This window comes from Meriones unguiculatus, chromosome 1, assembly GCF_030254825.1.
Source record: "Meriones unguiculatus strain TT.TT164.6M chromosome 1, Bangor_MerUng_6.1, whole genome shotgun sequence".
Taxonomy (NCBI): domain Eukaryota; kingdom Metazoa; phylum Chordata; class Mammalia; order Rodentia; family Muridae; genus Meriones; species Meriones unguiculatus.
In genome coordinates this window covers 192,321,776-192,343,978 of record NC_083349.1, presented here as the reverse complement: position 1 = coordinate 192,343,978, position 22,203 = coordinate 192,321,776, and the positions used below count along the sequence as shown (strand labels likewise).

At 40.1% G+C, this 22,203-nt stretch overlaps 1 protein-coding gene across 2 annotated transcripts in view; it reads right to left on the bottom strand.

The window, feature by feature from the left end:
* Positions 1-22,203, bottom strand: part of Ptpn9 (protein tyrosine phosphatase non-receptor type 9) — a 78,516-nt gene that overhangs the window by 16,417 nt on the left and 39,896 nt on the right. For both annotated transcript variants that reach the window (XM_021633552.2, XM_060374441.1), the window contains 4 exons: positions 21,220-21,325; positions 16,411-16,521; positions 12,672-13,000; positions 3,112-3,205 (listed from right to left, as the gene is read on the bottom strand). In XM_021633552.2, coding sequence (XP_021489227.1) covers positions 3,112-3,205; positions 12,672-13,000; positions 16,411-16,521; positions 21,220-21,325 — 640 coding nt within the window. The remainder of the gene's footprint in view (positions 1-3,111; positions 3,206-12,671; positions 13,001-16,410; positions 16,522-21,219; positions 21,326-22,203) is intronic.

Sequence of the window (22,203 nt, the reverse complement as noted above, 5' to 3'; positions counted from 1 at the left end):
AAATAAATACGCGAATAAATAAATAAATGAAATAGAAAAAAATGAAAACTTAAAAACAAAAGATCTCAAAACAGAACGAAAACCCAATGAACGGCATTAAAGTAATTAAGCTCTCAGAAGAAAGCAGGCTGAGAAAACCACAGTGGAAGAAGCCAGTCAGCAGCACTCCTCCACGGCTCTGCTTCAGTTCCTGCCTTGGCTCCTTTGATGATGGACTGTCGCATAAAAGTAAAAGCCAGATAAACTCTTTCCTCTTCAAATTGCATTTAAGTCAATCTCTTAAAAATTATATATTTTTATTTTACACATTTTACATAGATGAGTAATCTATCTGCATGTACACCTGCATGACAGAAGAGGGCATCAGATCCCAGGATAGGTGGTTGTGAGCACCATGTGGTTGCTGGGAATTGAACTCAGGATCTCTAGAAGAGTACACAGTGCTCCTAAACTCTAAGCCATCTTTCAAACCCCTTAAACTAGTGTTTATCATAGCAACAGAAGAGAAGAACATACTAATATATACCTGAAACTAAAAAAGAGACATAATTTGCAAAACATAAGCCTAGGGTGAGGATATGACTAGTGATGAGAGTGCTTGCCTAGTATGCATAAAGCCCTGGGTCCAATCCTCAGAATCAAAAACAAACAAACAAAAGAGTGGGTACGATGGTGTATACATGTAATCATAGCACTTGGGCAGTAGAGGCAAGAGGATCAGAGTTCAAGGTGATCTGAACTACAAAGAAAGTATGAGGCAGTTTGGCCTACGTGAGACCCTGTCAATAAACAATTAAGTAAGTCAATAATCAAAGCTTGTGTTGTGGTAAATACTTCCAAACCAAAAAGTCTGGAAAGTAAGACAAGAAGCTAGCCTGGCTATAAGAAAACATCCTATTTCAAAAGGGAAAAGTCAAGGGCAGGCACAAAAATTCCCATTTACTGTGAAAACAGCCTCTGGCATTATTTGGAACCACAAGTTAGGCAACGATCTTCAGGCTAACTACAGAATGATTACACTGTTACACTGGGATTTACACATCACAAATATTTGTGAATACAGTCATTCACAAATATATTCCCAATACCTGCATATACACTAGGCACTAATCTTCAGATTTATTATAGGATAAAGATAATAATTTCCTTGCACAGTGGGATTCACTCACAAATATTTCTTAAAACCTATCAGGCACTGATCTATACACTGGTGACAGAGCACTCAACAAAACAGATTAAATAAACAAAAACAAAATGGTTATTTTTTGACTCAAGAGACCCAACTCAATCATCAACGCTCCATTCCTGAAGATAATGTAGTGGGACAATTTTGGCAGCACTATGAGTGAGCAGCTTAGCTGTTTGTCATGGAAGAAGAAGAAGAAAACTCTGCAAGCATCCTGCAGGACTATGAATGCCTAAAAGAGAAGGGTCAAGGGAGTGTGAAACCATGATCCACAATTTTTCTCAAAATTATCCTCAAGCAAAATAAGAGATAGTATATCAAGCATTTACAATGCAAGTCGTGTTACACAGAGGCTCTTAGTTCCCTTTACTTTGAAGGAGGAACTATAATCAATACTAATTTGTGGGGAGGGAGGAGTTGTTTGCTTGATTATACCCCCCAGTTATTATTTGTGTGTGCATATGTATATGTGCACACATACACATACATGAAGGTTAGAAGACAACTCAAGGGAAGTCATTTTTCTCCCTCTACCATGTGGTTCTGGGCATTGAACTGAGGTTGTCAGGCATGGCAGCAAATGCCTTGACCCACTGAGCCATCTAAGCAGCCCAGGGTTTGGTTGATTTTATGCTACATTTTATTTTTCTTGAGAGGCCTTGCTGTGTAGTCCAGGTTGGCTGCAAACTCTTTCTTTAATCCAGGCTAGTACAGAACTTGCCCACTCTCCTAACTTAGCCTCCCAAGTGCACACCGATGCTGTATGTTTACAATTGCAGAAGTTAACAGAAAAAAATGGTGGTCAGATTAAAAAAAAATAGGGTTAGCAAGATGGCTCAGCAGATAAAGACCCTTGACCTCAAATTTGATCACCTGAATTTGATCCCAAGAACCCACCTACTAGGAAAGAAACAATTCCTGAAAATTGTCCTCTGACTCTCATGTGCACACACACACACACACACACAAACACACACACATAACTAAATAAATGTACAAAAAAAATTAGCCACACATAGTGGCACATGCCTTAATTGCCAGCACTCTGGAGAGACAGAGGCAGACAGACCTCTGTACAGTCAAGACCAGTCTGGTTTACACAGCAAGTTTCAGGACAGCTAAAACTACATAGTAAGATCCCATCTCAAAGAAACAAAAACAAAAGCTGTAATTGGGCAGCGCATCGGGTAACAGCACTTGCCACAAAATCTTAGGAGGAATTCAGCCCCAGGATCCAAATGGTGGGGAAAAAAGTTGTCCTCTGACCTCCTCATAGGCACTGTGGTACAAGTTAACCATGTGCATATACACAAACCATAAATAACAACCAGACGTGATGATATACGCCATCTTGTTGTTGAGACAGGGTCTCTCTACAGAGTCTTGGCTGTCCTGGAACTCACTATACAGATCACACTGGTCTGAAACTCAGAGATCTGCCTGCCTCTGCCTCCCAGCTGCCATTAAAGGTGTGTGTCACCATGTCAGCTGATGGCATGTACTTTTAATGCCAGCACACAGGAGGCAAAGACAGGCCTACCTCTTTGAGCGGAAGGTCAACCTGGTCTATATCACAAGTTCCAGGCCAGGCAAGACTATATAGTGAGAACCTATGTTAACATAAATAAAAGGGGTAGGGGGAGGGAAGAACTCATAATATACCAGACTGTCAGCATTCATCACAAAAAATAAATAAAATAAATTTTAAAAACTTGACTTATTCTCTCAGTATGGTAACATGGGCATGTAAAGACGATCTCCAGCCATAGACTACTACATAACTCAAATTTCACCTCTCTGGTTTTGGAGTCCATTTCAAGCCCCTGCAACACAATACTAAGCCTCACCTTGAACGAGAATTATTTTCCACAGTGCTGAGAAAAGAAAAAAGAAAAAAGAAGAAAAAAAGGCATTTATCTATCTACCTGCGTGTGGCCACTTCGTTTTGTCAGTTTCACTCTTGTTTGGTCCAGGCAGGGTACATCTCCGTATCTGTTTTTCTCTAGGTTTCCTGGAGACCTGAAGAAAATAAGGTGCAAGTTAAAATAAGGTGAAGTATGAGGATCAGGACTTTGATGTCATTCTTAGCTGCATGCAGAACTTCAGGACAACCAGGACTACACAATAAATGAAAAAGGAGGGTTTAACATCAATAGAAGAGTGCTTGTTGGCTGTGAAAGTTGGCACATGCCTGTGATCTCAGCACCCAGGGAGGCAGAGGCAGGCAAATCTCTGTGAGTTCCAGGCCAGGCTGGTCTACAAAGGAAGTCCAGGAAAGCCAAGGCTACACAGAGAAAGCCTGTCTCAAAAAATAAACAAGTAAACAAACAAACAAACAAGCAAGAAAAAGAGGAAGAGTATGTGCATATCCTTAACGCTCATTACTTTTGCTTTGCAGTATTTGGCTCTGAAAAAAAATTATTTAGATATATCATTGATTAAAAAGTAAAAGCTTCTGAAGGAATGGGCGGGCATGGGAGTGTTAGCAGGCCTTCTGGTGTTGGTCTCCTTGGTTTGCCTGTGGTATATATGCAAGATTAGAGTCTCACAACAGTGTGATGCAGCCATGATCATTCAGGCCTTTACAGCCATTGAAGCAGGACATTGTCCCCAAGCATGGTTGGATACCATAAAAAGCTAAAATGATACGCTCAGGATGCGAGGCTAAGCACTACACTCAGGGTCAGCCGCTTTGGACCCAGAGAAGAGCATGTCTGATTGCATGCGGGTTGATGCCCCAGGTCCCGCCTCTGAGAAAAAGGTATCGGACGGGTCTGATGCTCTTTGGGTGGATAACACCTAAATGAACATCTGTACAAAGTCCCAATTTATTTCTAATATCAGAGATCAGACCTCTACTCTTGCCTGATGCGTCTAAAACAAAAAGGGGGAACTGTAGAGAGCTGCGGAATGCTATGCCTTAAAGATGGAGCTGGTTTCCGCCTTCCACCTTCCCGATGGTGAGTGCTCTCTGTCATGAACAATTCCACACTTGGCTAAGGCTGAGGATCTGGCTTGCTTCCATGTATGTGGACCTATCTGCATTGCCCACGTGGCACGCCTGGGTTGGCTACCCAGAGGCTATTTAAGCTGTGGGCTGGCTTTCCCTGGGGTCCGAGGATTGTTCAATGTTCCTGAATAAACTGCATTGAAAAAAAAAAAAAAAAGTAAAAGCTTACCAAGACCATCCACATGTAATACTGTCCTATATTGCTGAAGGGCTGGGCACGTAGTTCACTTGGAATAGCACTTGCTTAGCATGCACAAAACACTGAATAAGCTGGGTGTGGTAGTACATGCCTTAAGGCAGCACTCAGGTGGGAGAGCCAGGAGGATCAGAAAGTTGATGTCAAACTTAACTACATCCAGAGTTTGAATACTCAAAGGAGTATTCTATACTTTATGTATATGTATACATAATGGTATAAACAAAAATTGGCTGGAAACACAGGAGCGATTTGAGAGGCTGCTTGTTAAGAAGAGAGAACTGAGTGTGAGGGTTGGGAACAATTTCAATTTCATAATGAATTCTTTCATATAATAAAAAGACAAACATTACAAAAAAGGAACAAGTATCAGTTCTGATCCTAGCAAATGGAGGTTTTCATACTACGTACTTTTCCAAATATATTTTTTAACTGCATCTTTTTATTTAAATTTTCATTTATTTACTTGGTGTCAGGGGGTACATGCAGAGATCAGAGGAAAAGAAAATGCATAAGTTAGTTCTCTCCTTTTACTAAATGTGTTCTAAGGATCAAAATCAGGTCCCTGAGTTTGACTAGTGCATTTATTCACAGAGCCATCTTACCGGCCCCTTTATTAGTGTTTGGTTTTTTGTTTTGTTTTGAGACAGGCTCTCATACGAGATAGCCTAGGTTGGCCTCTAACTCTTGGCAATTCTCCTGCAGCCTCCCAAGTATTGGGATTATATTTTGAACCACTGCCTCTTTTCTACATCTTAAAAACTCTCCTTTGGGACTGGAAAGACAGCTTGGTAGTTAAAAATACTTAGAACTGCCTGTTATTCCAGTTCTAAGAGGATCTACTACCCCTCTGACATCTGCAAGTACCTGTACACATAACAGACACAGACACAGATATATTCATTAAAAAAAATCTAAAAATAAAACTAAGCAAAACTTCCCCTCATCCCATGCAAACACGTACAGTTGATTTTTTTAAACAAAGTTACAAATATAATTCAAAGTGACAATTATTTATCAAATTAATGTAGAAGTAACTGCATCCAGTGGCCAAATAAATCAAACAAATATTTATCTAAACTTTACAATTTCTACAAAACATAATTCAAACTGGACCATAGACTAAAACTGAAATCACAAAACTCTGAGGGGGAAAGTATCCAGAGAAGAACTGCCTGCTTCTAAGGTATGATCATAGTTTTGGGCCTGATGGTTCCGTGGACAAGCCTGACAACCTGGGTACAATACCAGGAACTCAGGTCAAGACGGAAGGAGAGAACGCCACAAAGGTACGCTCTGGCCCACATCACATACACACGTCATCAAACTCGGGGCAAGGGGAAGGGGGTTGTTTGTTTGTTCTCTTTTTCTTTATTTTCTTCTGTGTAGCTCTGGCTGTCCTGAAACTTCCTTTGTAGACCAGGCTAGCCTCGAACTCATAGAGATCTGCCTGCCTTTGCTTCCTGTATACTGGAATTAAAGGTATGTGCTACTACGACCTTAGTTATATTGTTTAAGTTAAAAAAAAAAAAAAAAAAAAGTAAAGATTTGCACATGGAGAATGATTTATAAAAATATTTATAAATGGGACTTTTTAAATACTGCTTCATAAGAAGCTTTGTTAAAAAGATGGAAAGGTAAATTATAACAATAAAATATTTGAAAACCACAAACCCAACTTAAAAAATAATATTTGGAATATACAAAAAATTCTTAAATCCTATTATTTTCCATTCTCTTTCTCTTCATCTTTACACAGGATCTCATCTAGCCCAAGCTAGCCTCCAACTTGTTATGTAGCCAAGAATGGTATTGAGGGTCTGGTTCCCTGCCTCCACCCCCAAGTACTAGGCTTACAGGCATGCACCATACTCCATAGAACTCTAGAATTTAGTAGTTTAAGGAAAACACAAAGAATACAATTTACAAAGTAGAAATGTACAGAGAGCGCATCAGCACATGACAAGATGTTCAATATCATTACCCACTGGCAAAATGCTAAAGAAAACTATAGTGAGTCTCATAAAACAACTGTCAATACAACAGAAAAGAGTGACACCATTCAGCACAGGTGAGGATACAAAGAAATGGGATTTCATACACTGTTGTTGGTAGGAATTTACAATGACCCAGCCACTCTAGAAAACAGCTGGGCAACTTCTTATAAAAACTAAACAAATAATTACAATAGAACATAGCAATTGCTTTCCTGGACATTTGTGCCAGAGAAAGGAAAATGTATGTTCACACAAAACCTAAACACTTAATGGGTTTGAACAATTAAGAACACTTATTGCTCTCACAGAGAACCTAAACTTCCATGCACACACCAACCTGGGGCTTACAACCATCCTTAACTCCAATACTAGGAGACCAGATAGATACTCTTCTACCTCTTCAAAAATCAGGCATGCTCCTGATGCACATACATATATGTAGGCAATCATACACATAAAAATAAAATAAATTTTAAAAAATTTCAAGAAAGAAAAACCAAAAGTATATATAACAACTTGTTAGCCAGACAATCTAGACGTTCTTCAACAGGTAAATGGTTAAATAAACTGCTACATCCATACCATAACACTAATCAGACAAAAAAAGGGAACCGACTGTCATGATATGATATGATCTCATTTATGTAACAACCCTGTAGAAAGGACAGAACTACAGAAATGGACAGCAGATTCATGGTGCAGGGTTAGAAACAGGGAGGTGGATACAGGGCATAGCTGTGCATTCCTTTAATCCCAGGATTCAAGAGGCAGAGACAGACAGATCTCTCTGAGTTTGAGGCCAGACTGGTCTACACAGTGAGACTGTTTCAAAATGTCAAAAAGAAAGAAGGAGAGGGGGTGGAGAGACAGCTCAGTGGTTAAGAGCACTGTCTGCTCTTCCAAAGGTCATGAGTTCAATTCCCAGCAACCACATGGTGGCTCACAACCATCTATAATGTGAACTGATTCCCTCTTCTGGCAGATGTAAATGCAGACAGAACACTCTTATACATAAAATAAATAATTCTTTAAAAAAAAAAAAGAAAGAAAGAATGAGAGATTGATAGATACAGATAGACAGCCAGACAGAGAAATGGGGAACCATGAAAAGGCAGGTATACTAATTAAAGGATAGTAAGGGAGGTAGAGAGATGGCTCAGTAGTTAACAGCACTCACAGCCTGCACGTCCAGAGGACCCAGGCTAGATCCCTGGCACCCCCTTGACCTATAACAACTCCACTCCTCAGGAATCCATTGCCCTCTTCTAGCCTCCAAGGGCACTACAGGGGTACACACATGGTACACAGATATACACACTGGAAAAATATCCATATGCATATAATAAAAATTAATAAAATCTCAAAAAAATTTAAAGAATAATAAGAGGGAGCTTTGTGATGATATATATATGTGTGTGTGTGTGTGTGTGTGTGTGTGTGTGTGTACACACACACACACCTCCTAATCCTTCCCAAACAATACCACAACTGGGCACCAAGTAGTTAAACACAAGCTTTAGAGGTTTTCCTGAGTTACGCAACTATGCTGTCTTTAACAAAAAACAAAATAAAACAAAAAAAACCTATGGGAATTTTGAGCAATTGTGAACTCTGATATTTACTTCACAATTCAGAATTCTAGGAGAGATAACAGTGTTGTGGATATAAACATGTCTTTGTTTTGGTCCCAGGTGTGGGATGCAGGACTGATTCAGATAGTCCACAACAACAGACTATTTGCCTCATGAGGGCTCTGAGGATCTCTTTGCCAGCTGCAGATAGTTTAAAGCTGAGGACTCTGAAGAGAGAATAAATGCCAAAGCCCAGGGAGTGTGGAAGAACTCCGAGAAAGAATGAAGTTGCTCCTGCTTCCCCGTATGGTCCTGGTTGCTGTTATGAGACAAGAAGTTGGAGATCTCCTGAAATGAGAATTGGACTGGCTCCAAAGGACCTGATGACCCTAATCAGCAGGATGCATTTAAGAGAACTGCGCCCCCTCTCCCACTAACCCTTTCTCTCTCCTACCTGGTGTTGGGGTGTTGGGTGGGATTGGTGTAGAGTGGGGAGAAGGACATATAAGAAGCGTAACTAGAAGTTTCTAAAAAGTATACCAACAGTACAGTTTGCTCCATGAGGTAGTTTTACTAGAACCAGGTTGAAGAAGAGAAGGCCAGGAGCTAAGAAGGTTCATGGGTTCTAGATCATCAATCAAGGGCTCCACAGTTAATAAAAAGGCAAGACTGTGAAGTCCTCTTATCAGACTAGACTCTAATAGCAGCTGATTTGAATGGGACAAGCAGACAACAAAACCTGCCTCTTTCAAGGCAATTACTTGAGGCAGTAAGTAACTATAGGAGCACCTACATCAGAATTTTAAATTCCCCCAAAAGTATATTATTTCCTGCTCCCAAGTTATTTCCTTGATTCCTACTGAGGAACCTGAAGACAGTAGTGCACACCTGTACTTCCGGCATACAGGAAGTAGGGGCAGGAATATCAGAAGTTCAAAGGCATCCTCAGCTACATAGCAAGTTTTAGGGAACGCTGGACTACATGAGACCCTGTGGAGTAAGAAGAGAAATATGGGATGGTGGCAGTGGCTATGGGCAAAATCATGCATAGTGGGTTTTTAGAGGGGTTCAGTACTTAGGAGACTGAGACAGAAGGATCATCATTTTAGGCTAACCTAAGATGCAAAGTATGTTCAAGGACAGCTGGGGAAAAAAACTGTTCTGCTTTGGAAGGAGATTCAGTGTATACAGAGATCTTCAGCACATAGAAAGGGAAAGAAGTTGCTAGAGAAAATAGTATTTCTCCCTCCTTTTCTTTCTTTCTTTTTTTGTTTGTTTGTTTTTTTCAAGTCAGGGTTTCTCTGTAACAGTCCTGGCTATCATGGAACCTGCTTTGTATATCAGGCTGGCCTCAAACTCTCAAGAGTTCCTTCCGCCTCTGCTTCCCAAGTACTGGGATTAAAGGCGTGCGCCACCATTGACCACCTCTCCTACTCTTACTATATGCCCTGGTTTCCTGTTCTTTCCTACTTTGTAGCTTTGGCTAGCCTGTAACTCAAAAAACAGGGTGGTTTCACAGAGATTCCTTTACCTCTGCCTTTCCCTAGTGCTTGGATTAAAGGTGTGCACCACCACACTTAGCTGCTCTTAACCATTTTTTATTGTTTTTATATTTTATTGTATATTATATGCGTGTGAGCGTTTTGCCTATATGTGTGTTTGTACCACATGTATGCAGTGCTTACAGTGGCAAATAGGGGCCATCAGATCCCTTGGGACTAAAGTAACAAAAAATGTGAGCTGCCATGTGGGTCAAACCCAGGGCCTCACCAATTCCAGACAGAGCTCAACCATGAAACTACACCCATAAGCTTTTCTTTTCATTCTTTTACATGTATTTTTTTTTAAATCTATTAATGATATTACTGTAGGATGGGAGGAGAAAGAGAAGATGCATACATACATGCCACAGGGCAGTGTGTGTGTTTATGTGTGTTATATGTGTGTGTGTAAATTAGAGGACAACTTACATGAGTCAGCTCTCTCCCTCTACTATGTGGGTCCCAAAAATCAAACTCAGGTCATGAGGCAGGCACCTTTACCTGAGAAGCCATCCCACTAATCTTTTAGATTCTTGCTCTACTCATTGGCTTCATTCTCAATGGCCTCTCCTCAGTTTACTAACTCATATTTTCCCTCTTTCTTTGGCATTTTCTTCACAGACCATTACAAAATTGAACAAGAATTCTGGGGGAAAAAGGTGCTCAGAGAATCATGGACTCATAAAACATTTAAAGGAAGGCAAACCTCCAACAGCCACATATTATACATTACAACCACATAATACAGAAAAAACTAAGGTACAGAGTGAAGAAAAATAATTGTCATTCACAGAAGGGACTTCTGGCTGACTTGAGATTTAAACCAAGAGCCAACTGACAGCATGCTTAATTTTCAACAGAGGTCACTAGCAGGAGAAAAAACAGCCAAGTAAAACATTGTAAGAGGGCTAGAGACTTTTCTAAGAGCACTAGTTACTTTTCCAGAGAACCCAGGGTCAAACAGCACCCACATGGCAGCTCACATTTTTTGTTACTTTAGTCCCAAGGGATCTGATGGCCCCTATTTGCCACTGTAAGCACTGCATACATGTGGTACAAACACACATATAGGCAAAACGCTCACACGCATATAATATACAATAAAATATAAAAACAATAAAAAATGGTTAAGAGCAGCTAAGTGTGGTGGTGCACACCTTTAATCCAAGCACTAGGGAAAGGCAGAGGTAAAGGAATCTCTGTGAAACCACCCTGTTTTTTGAGTTACAGGCTAGCCAAAGCTACAAAGTAGGTAGGATCGTGTCTCAAACAAAACTGATTTTTTAAAATAAACAGATACAGATGATAGACAGCAGGCAGATAGATAGATAGATAGATAGATAGATAGATAGATAGAAGATAATGCAGAAGAGCCAACATCAAATTTTGACCTCTACAGATGTGCAGATACAAATACACACAAACACATTCCAAAACAAAAAGAAGAGAAATGCCCAATGCTGAGACCATAGCCATCAAGTCAATGTGAGTCAGTGATAAAGCAGCCAGATGATTTGATGGTGGATTCAGGTAGAAGCAAAGTGCTCAGAGGTTAAATTTCTGAGAAGCAACTCTGACAAGGTATAGTATTTTGTTACATTTTGGGCACTTAAAATAGTACTTGCATTACAAGAAAATATTCAAGCTTACCATAGTGGTACATTCCTATAATTATACCAGCACTTCAGAGGCACAGATAGGTGGACCCCTTGGTTTGGTGCTACATATTCAAATGCTGATTTCAGTGCCTTGAGATCTGGTTACTGTCCCTGTCACAGATATTGTTACAATGTTGAACTATCTCCTGTAACCATGTGATGAGAAGGAGTATTCCCCAACTGTCCCTGACTGGTTGATTAAAAGGCCTCCACCTAGGCAGGGCAGAAGGAGGTAGGTGTGGCTAAGAGTCCCAAGCTTTGGGGACAGGAGACTCAAGGGAAGAAGCCAGGAAGAGGGAAGAAGAGAGGAAGGAGGAAGTCACCACAGGCTAGGTGGATAGAGAACCCCTGAGTAGGGAGGAAGGACTCTGAGAATGGTGTAGAAAGGAGCAATCCAGAAGTAGAATACAAGGAAGTATTTTGGGATTATGGATGGAAGGTAGCCCAGATAGGAATGATTAAAGCAGATGGAATGGGATTCAGGCTGGGAGATCTAAGATAGCATAGATGGAATTATCTGCCAAGCCCAAGGTATCATAAGGCAATTATAAAATCTAATAGGTGTCTGTGTCTTCTGATTGTGTTAACAAGTTAAATTAATACTGCTGTAATAATAATAGGGCTAATAATAAATTTTATCTGCTTGGTATTAAAATCCTATGAATTTATCAGACTACTTAGCCAGACACAATATATTTCCAACAACAGAGTTCGAGATGAGTCTGGTTTACAAAGTGAGTTTCAAGCCAGCTAGGGCTATCCTGTTTCAAATAACAACACCAAAGCAAAAGAAAAAAGAAGGAAGAAAATAAATAATGTATCTGTAACTACAAGGTTCCCCTACTGGTACCAAAAACCACCAGAAATTCCAAAGCAAAAGAAATTAGCAACAAGTCCAAGCCCAAACCCAAAGAAAAGGTAACTCTAGAGGAAACCATTAATGTGACTATGAAGTTTTAGTGTGTTACTCGTGCGTACTGTGCACACCTAAGTGTAGAAATGCACATGCCTACGTATATGCATGCATAAGGCAAAGCAGGACGTCTGTGGCTTCATCTGTTGCTTTCAGAACCTGCCTGTGTCTGCCCCCGTGATGGTGGAGTGATATACAAGTGCAGCCAGGCCTAGCTTTTACATGGCTGCTGGAGATCTGAATTGAGATCCTCATGCTGCAGAGCAAGTGCTCTTACCCACTTAACAATCTTCCCATGAAGCTTATTTATTTACTTTTTTGTTTTAAATGTTGCCCTGAGTGGCCTGAAGCTCATTATGTAGACCAGGCTGAATTCTAACTCATGGAGACTGACTTTCATCTGTCTTCCAAGTACTGAGAATAAAGGCATGCACTGCCATGTTCAGCCTCCTGTGAAGCTTAACCAGGGAAACCCTCTATAAAGGAACTGAGGCATCGAAGCAGCTGCAGTCATCACTTGCCAAAAAAACAAAACAAACAAACAAACAAAAAAAACAAAACGTGGTAATTGACTGCTGACTCAAAACTCTCCTACTTACATGGAACAATGGAAAGTGCCAACAGGGTTCTCACGACGAATGTCTTCATATTCCTCATATATGCCCCGCTTTTGCCTGGTGTTAACATACTCTACCAGCTCTTGGATGGTCATGGCATGGGGACCTGGAACATGTACTGAATCCCAGTCTAAGGCAGGAGGTAGGGAAAACAGGATGATCTCATCGAAGGGATCTGGGTGGCCGTTCACTTGGGGCAGGAACTGGAAATTCCAAGTGGCGAGGTCAATTTTGACGTACCCACCCAGATTTTCTGGAAGGCACTCCCTAGGCAGGTGCTGGGTAACTTCAGATGTCTTTAATATCTGAATCTGTAAGGACAGAAAGAGTTATATTGAGTACTGGGGCTATGGGTGATAAACCATACAGACAAGAAAAAAACTAATATGCTTATATCAGGTTTGAAAATCGAATGAGATTTGCTTGAAACACTATGTATCTGAAAAGAGGAAGACTGAATTTTATCTGCTTGGTATTAAAATCCTATGAATTTATCAGATAACTAAGTCCGAATCCCCAGAATGGCTATCAAATTCACTCCAGGAATTAAGAGTCCCAAGTTGTTGTTCTTCTGAAATGAAGGGATAGGGATAGTGAACAAAAGCTTCATACTGCTTAGAAGGCTTTTCAGAACCATCACTAAGAATGTATAGACAGTCAATCTATACTTCCGTCAATCTCATACTACTCATCCTATTCTAAGTCGCTTAGCCTGCCTATCTCTCTATCTCTCCATATCTATCTATCTATCTATCTATCTATCTATCTATCTATCTACCTACCTATCTATCATCATTTTTTTTTTGAGACAGGGTTTCTCTGTGTAGCATTGGCTACCCTGGACTAGCTTTGTAGACCAGGCTGTCCTGGACCTCACAGAGATCCACGAGTCTCTACCTCCCTAAGTGCTGGGATTACAGGCATGTTCCACTGTGCCCAGCTTCTTAACTTATATTTTACTCACAGCTTGGTATGGCTGTCCTCAAAGACAGATTTCTGTGAAAGAAAGACAAAGCCATCTAGAAATAGTAATCTAGGAAAAACATTAGATGAGTGATCATATTTGATTATCCACTTAAATATTGCAATGAAAGGCCAAGTTCTCCTTAAAATCTTTGTAGCATAGGAATACTATTCTTAAAAAATTATCCCCCATGCTGGTGCTTCTTCTTGTTTATTGTCTGTGTGTCTGTATGTGTGCTTTTGTGTCAATGTATACCACATGCAGATGCTGGGAGGCCAAAAGAGGGCAATGAATCCCTGGAATTGCAGTTGTGGTTTGGAGGCAACCAACTATGACGCTAGGGACAACTTGGGTACATGCAGGTAACCACTGAGGCTCTCCAGCTTACCACCCTCAACCTCATAAAGCTACCCCTTCTCCTCCTCTTAAAGAACCAGTTCATGAGAACTGGAGAGATGTTAAGTAGCTGAGACCCAGTTCAATTACCAGCATAAACATGGTGTAACTCCAGTTCCAAGGGATCCAAAGCCCTCTTCTGGTTTCTGATGACTCAGGCACACACAGAGTACACAGACATACATGCAGGTAAAATACCCATATATGTAAAGCTGAAAAATAGTTCTTAAAAACAAATGGATGCAGCTTATGTCCCACCTCTTTCCTGAAGCTTCTTCTTAAATGTCCAAGGTCATACTATCTCCTCCATGCTCCCAAATGGCCTAAGTCCTCTGCTAAATGAACTCTGTGTTCTCTATCAGCACCAGGAACTCCTCAAGGATAAGGGCTGTCAGTCAGTGTTCAATTCCCAGGGAATAGGGTCTGGGAGTGTTCGACACACTCTGAGTTTATGTATGCATATGTAATTTCTAGAATTCAAACTCAAGAACGTGCTGTCCAGGGATGGTTTCAAGTACCAGTAATCCCAGCAGAAACAGGAGGACCACTACAGTTTTCTGTTACTGCAATTCACTGTCTACACAGTGAATACTAGAACAGACAAAGGGAGATTCTGTCTCAAAAACAAAACAACAACAACAAAATCATCATATGAAAGCAAAGTGACTTTAGAAACAGCTACCCTGTTGAGTTGCTACTAAGAAGCTGCTTAGCACCACATGTCTTTATTGTCTCTACTCTGACCTCGGTTACAAAGATTTGCATTGGTAATTTTACTTTATAAATTTCATTACCATAAAAATCTGACAATGAAAACCTAATCTTTATTTCTATTATTTTATCTCAGGGTTTTTGTTTGTTAGGTTGGTTTGGGGTTTCTCTGTGTAGCCTGGGCTGCCCTGGACTCCTTTTGTAGACCAGGCTGGCCTCAAACTCACAGAGATCCACCTGCTCTGCCTCCCCAAGTGCTGGAACTAAAGGTGTGCGGCACCCGCCGGCTTATCTTAGCATTTTTTGAGACAGGATCTCATGTAGTTCAGACTGGCTTCAAATTCACTGTGTAGCCAAGAATGGCCTCGAGTTTCCAGAGTTTCCTGTCAGCACTTTCCAAGGAGGACTGTACACACTATTATATTATACTCCAGTATTTGGATTCATTCCTTTCAAAAGCTACAATCACTGGCTGAGACAAGAATCTTTCAGATATAAAACACTCAAGTGATTAATTATAGGAATAGAGTAGTTGTGGACATTTTTTAATTGGAAGCAATAAGAAACGGTTTTAAGATAAAACAATGGGGGGGGGGGACTGGAGAGATGGCTCAGTAGTTAAGAGTACTTTCTGCTTTTCCAAAGGACCTGGATTCAATTCCCAGCATCCACATGGCAGATCTTACAACGGTCTGTAACTCCAGGAATCTGCCATCTTCACACTAATGCACATAAAAATAAAAGTAAATAAATTAAAAAGAAAAAACGATGTCCAGAGATGTGCACGGTGGTATACTCCAATCCCAGTACTTGAAAGGTTGAGACTGAAAGACTGCCAAACACAGCACAGCAACAGAATGAAACCCTGTCTCAAAAAATAAAAAGAAATGAAGGGAGAGACTCTCCCCACAACCCTGCGGGTCACAGGGACTTAACAGTACTTTCCAATAAGTAAACCACTGTTTTTCTTTGTCTTTCTCTTTTCTTTTCTTTTCTTTTCTTTCCTTTTCTTTTCTTCCTTCTTTCTTTACATTCTTTCTTTCTTTTTTTAAATTATGCTGGAGCCTGACTCCAGGGGCCTTTTATAAACTAAATAAGCACTGTGCAACTGGGTTACACACTCAGCCCCAGATATGTTCTAATACACATTCAGATAATGTAATTATAGTAAGTGCTAACTTTTGGTCTTGGTTTGGTTTGGGGTGTTAGGGACTATACCCAGTCCCTTGGGCATGCTGAGTACTTTAAACCCTGAGTTACACCCCAACCTTTAAGTATTGTTCAATATTGATAGTGCCTTGTGCTGCTCTAAGATAAACTTTGGAAATCATGCAATCCTTAAAATACTTCTGGACACGCTTATGTGCATATGAAGATCAGTACTATTTTACTTAAGGTGCTGTGAAGAAAGAAAGTCAGATAACTGGTGAATTTTCCTAGCCATAAGTTTATGGACAATGGAGGCATTCTGTCCCCAACTAATGATAAGAGAATGTGAGTGACTATAATAACAGGAGCAGAAAACATCCTGGGAGATAAGCCAGGAGGATTCTTTGAAGGCAGAAAAGAAACTCCTAACTAGCAGGAGTTCAGCAGCAGAGACTAGAATTTATTACCTAACTCCCATAAGGAAAGGATAGCTTGCCTTACCCTCTCCCGGACTTTGTCCTTCAAGAGCAGGCTGATGATAGAGTAGGGCACTCTGAACCATATAGGTGCTCCTACAATCAGGACCTTCTTCAGTCGAGCTGGAAATGCCCCCTGTGGAGAAAATGTTTGAGGAGTTAAAGCCCAATGACACCTGGAACTGTTCAAGCCCAACGTATGGGTTCTTTTCAGTCTTCCTAATGTACAGTCAACAGAGAAACCTGACACCTTATTTCACACAAATACACAGGTTAAAATGACTAAAAGTGCCTGGCAGTGGTGGCACACATTGTTAATCCCAGCACTTGAGAAGCAGAGGCAGGCAGATCTCTGTGAGTTCGAGGTCATTCTTGGCTACAAAGCGAGTTCCAGCATAGCCAGGACTGTTACACAGAGCAATTCTCCCTCAAAACAAGACAAACAAAAAATTTAAAACAAATAAAGAAATTAGAAGGGAATCTATCTTTAAGAGTAATGATGTTAAGTTTATGTTTAGCATAAATTTTATGAATCGAAATTATTCTTCTATTTTTTTTCATTATTGGTGAGTGAAGGGCATACGTGCCACAGTGTGCATATGAAGATCAGTTTCCTCCCCTCACCTTTATATGGATTCTGGTTATTGAACACAGTTCACCAGGCTTTAATGGCAAGTATTTTTACCCACTGAGTCATCTCATAGACCTGATTTTTCTGTTTATGCTATACATATCACACATGCATGCATGAAAAACAAAAATTCAGCTTATTAGCTGGGCATGATGGCACATGCCTGTAATCCCAGCACTCAGGGAGGCAGAGGTAGGCAGATTGAGGACAGCCTGGTCTACAGACTGAATCCAGGACAGCCAAAGCCACACAGTGAAACCTTGTCTCAAAAAAAAACAAAACAAACCAACAAACCAACCAACCAACCAACCAACAAACAAAAACTTCAGCTTATTAAAACTTACATTTTTAATAAGCTGAGAAAAAACATTTTGCTTATATAATCTTCATTTAGTTGAATATCTATATATGTGTGTGCAATACTGTCTTTTAATCTTTTCTCCATTTGTTATTTATTAAACCAATATACAATCTAGGCTTAAAGAATATAACTCAGTGATAGTGTATATTTAGCATACACAAGACCTAGGTTTGACACCCAGCACCACAAAATACATACATACATTTATACATACATACTTACATACATACATACATATGACCTAGTATGTACAAGTACAAATGACATCTTGGAAAAGAATATCACTTAAATTACTCTTAGAGGAGAAAAACAAGATAATGCTTTTTATACAAGACATAAAGATGATATATCATTGTTGGGCCACAGTACCTGGTTTCATCCTACTTTTTAACATTCCAGCCTTTCTCAGGGGCAAGATTACCCCATAATAAGAAATCGGGGGGCTGGATGGATAGCGCATACCACATACATATGGAATTGCTGAGTTCAATCTCCAGTACACACATTCAGAGCATGTAAGACCAGCACAAGGAGAACAGATGGATCCCTCAGGCTCGCTGTCCAGCAGTCTCACCTAGCAAACAGTGAGCCCCGAGCCCCTGGGAAAGACCGATCTCAGAAAACAAGGTATACAGGTCCTAAGAATGATCCCTGGCCTTCACTTAAATACACGTGTGCACCTTCACACACATGGATGCGTACATCCAAATTAAAAGGATGGGCAGGGAGGCGGATGGACTCCACTAACTGGCTAAAAGGAGTAACTGCAGCTTTTTAAAATCTACCCTAGTTTTTTCTCCCATTTTGAATAAACTAATGTCAATTTCACTTGTTACTCTCTGTTCTTTCTAGTTAATCTTGGTTCTGCTAAATTTGAGAAATTTACACATACTCCCTATACAGAATACATAAGATCCACCACGAAGTTCTCCAAAGGCTTCTTCAGTCAGACTTAAAAACTACTTTCTATCCTTTTCTTCAAACACACAAAAGTTTACTTCAAGACATAAATAACCAAAGCCCCTTTTAACTGCCTAATTTGGAGAAATACCTTCTTTTCAATAAAATACTGGATAGCAGAAACTATTACACTACATCATCTTCATCAGAGCAAAAAGATGAGAGAACCAGGTATTGTCCACTTAAACAACTATGCTGTACCAGCACTTGGGACATGTAAAGCCTGGTCTACACAGCAAGCGCTAGGCAAGCCTAGACGATGTAGGAACCCTGTCTCACAATAAGACTAAACAGAAAAGAAGTTACTTTATAAAGTCCTGGAAAACCTGCTCATTGATAGTGTCTTTAGGAAGGCATCTTCCATTATATATTCTTTTCAAAACTGATTTGATTTTATGTGCATTTGTGTGATGGTGTTGGATCCCCTGGAACTGGAGCTACAGACAGCTGTGAGCTGTCATATGGGTTCCATGCAAAAGCAGCCAGTGCTCTTAACCACTAAGCCATCTCTCCAGCCCCCATTATATTTTCTTTAAAATGTACATATAAGGGGTTGGGGATTTAGCTCAGTGGTAGAGTGCTTGCCTAGCAAGCGCAAGGCCCTGGGTTCGGTCCTCAGCTCTGGAAAAAAAAAAAAAAAAATGTACATATAACCTTTAATCAACTCAGTTTCTAAAAAGCTATCTTAGAAACACAAATGCCTTTTTTTTCTTTTGAGAAAGGGTTTCATTATGTTGTCCTGACTTCCTGAAACTTGCTATGTAAGCCAAGCCGGGGTTGAACTCCTCTGCCCCCTCCCCCATGTACTAGAATATCTGGCCCAAATACTCTTTGTTTTATTTTACCTAAGTTGAAGACAGGCTCTAGATTACAACTATCCTGGACTAGTCTGTACTCATATGTAGTACAAGCTGGTCCTAAACTCTTGGCAGTCTTTCTGCCTTAGCTTCCCAAGTGCTGGTATTATAATCCCATGAAAACATACCCCACAAATGCCAAGTGCATACTCTACCACTGAGCTACATTCTCAGCTCCAGCTCCTGAACATTTATTTTGCATATTTTTATTTGGGTTTCCTGAAACAAAGGACCTGATTATGTAGTCCAGGGTAGCCTTGATCCTTGACACCTGATCCTCCTACTATAAATGCTGAGATTATAGGCATGTGCCACCATAAATGGCTTGCACAATCTATGCCATCCAATCAATATTCTGCAGTAATATTAAATAGTTATACATTAAAATGCAGGGTTTTTTAAGGGGAGGATTATTCCTGTTTGAGATATGCTTTTGAGATATGACAGCTCATTATAGTGATTGCAATGAGAATGGCCCCCATAGCTCATATATTTGAATACTTGGTCCCAACTTGGTGAAACTGTGTAGGAAGGATTAGGAAGTGTGGCATTGTTAGAGAAGGTATACCTCTGGGAGGCAAGCTCTGAAGTTTCAAAAGAGTTTCAAAAAAGTTTCATACTGGTAGCATTCCCAGTATGCTCTCTCTCCAGCTTGTGGATCAAGAATGAGCTCTTAGCTGTTAATACCACCAGGATTTTGCTGCACCATCATAGACTCTCACCGTCTGAAACCGTAAACCCAATTAAATACTTTCTCTTATACATTGCCTTGGTCATGGTGTTTTGTTGCAGCAACAGAAAAGTAATGTATGCCGTCATAGAACCTGCTATGTTTTATGGCCTTGAGCTTCTAATCCTCCTGCCTCCACCTCTTGATGATAGGCACTTGAAATCAAATGCAGGGCCCTCTGAATGCTAGGAAGCATTGTACCAGCTGAACTACATCCTCAGCCCTACGTCATTATATTTTAAAATACAAAAAAGCAAAAATAACTTTGTGGCTAGGGGAAGATGGCTAAGTTGGTAATGTGCTTGCCTCACAAGCACAAGGATTTGACTCTAATTCCTAGAACTAATGTAAAATTGCTAAGTGTGGTGGCAGGCATTTGTGATCCCAGGAGCTGAGGCAGAAACAGGGGGATCTCTGGGGCAGGTTAGCTAGGCAGTCTAGCCTAATTGGTCAATGACAAACTTTGTCTCAGAAAACTGGATGGCATGCCTAAGAATAACACCTAAGGTTGTCTGCTGGCCTCTATATAAACAAGCACACAAGTGCACCTGTACACACACAAGGCACCTGCATGCACGCATATACATGAACACATTACTAAACAGACCACTAGGCCTAAGATTTAGGGATATAAGCAACTACAAAGCAATGTGTATAGGACTTTTATGTATCTACATATGTGCATAATTCTACATGAATATAAATAGACCAAATGAATTTACATGCACTAAAGTGAAATGCAAAATACATTTCATCCAGAATTCAGCCAACACGTGTCAAGAAAGTCACTAGTTAGATGGCAGTTTTCACAGCTGTCATAAAAAGGACTTTATTAATTACTTTATGCAAAACTCAGGAAAAGGACACTTTTATGACTAAGAACTTGCCTATGGTTTTTCATTTTTATTATTTCCTTCTTAGTTTTTTATTTGTTGTTTTTTGTGAAAGGATCTCACTCCATATTTAGCTCAGGCTGGTTTGAATCTGACATTGTAGCCAAGGCCGAAGTAGAATTTACTATGTAGTTCAGGCTAGCTCAAACCCATGGCATTTCTCTTGCTCTGCCTCCCAAGTGCTTGGATTACTGGTATTAGTCACTAGGGCAGCTCAAATCTTTCAACTTGACTTTTAAGACCACTTCTTGTCCTAAGGAAGCAGACATTAGTTTTTGTACAGAGGTGACCTTTAAAATTGAATATAATATCTGAAGTTTACATTTTTTTCTAAACATTTTCCCAAAATAATAATAATAATAATAAAGAATGCTTAGAAGGATTCCCCCTCTACAACCTTACCTTCAGCAGGTTTAGGACTTTCTTGCCAAGATCCAGCTCAAAGTTGGCATAATTAGAACCACACATGTCATAGATGAACACCAGTCCATTTCTTTGAGTTTCAAAGCTGTAAACCAATCATTAAACAAAGCATTTAATTCAATACAAAGGTTTCATTCAAAGCTAAGCTAGATCCTTACATGCCAATTAAAAGAATTACAGGTTTTCTTCTCAAAGATAGGGGCCTAAAACAAGTCAGTGACAAGAGAAAGAAATGTAATCAAGATGAACTACAGGGCATAATGATCCAGGGTCTACAGTCCTATATCAAGTTGCTCATCCTCTGACCACAAATGGAATGATATAAAACATAATATGATTTCTTGGCATAAAATATGAGGTGGCACAATGATATCCAACTGCTTCCCTTCTGAGTTTGACTCCTGAGCTACATGCAACAGGAGATACCAAAAAGTTTAAAATACAGCCCTTGGCATTTGTTTCAAAGAAAAGAAGTACATGAAGGGCAATCAAAGCAGAAAGATAGGTTATGGATCACTTTGAAGAACACAGCTATTAGGTAAATGAACATCCATGAGAGCATTCCCTTCCTACTTATGAGGTCAATACTAGATTTTTCTGAGAAAGGCAGCTTTCCTTCACACTCCTCAATTAAAGGAATGTCTCAAAAATATCCACAGTCTTGAAAGTATCCCTAAAGGGTTGAAAAACTCCAAACTGCTACTTAGGGAGTACAATACTATCGAAATTACTGGTCTTTGGTCCTCAGCAACTTCTCCTTTTCAAAATAACAGTATGTGTAGGGTTTGTATGTATTTCCCACTAAGCATCAACAGCAGAAGTTACATACTATAAAAGTAACAAATGAGGGCTGGAGAGATGGCTCGGTGGTAAAGAGCATTGGTTGCTCTTCCAAAGGACCAGAGTTCAAATCCCAGCACCCACATGGCAGCTCACAACTGTCTGTAACTACAGTTCCAGGTG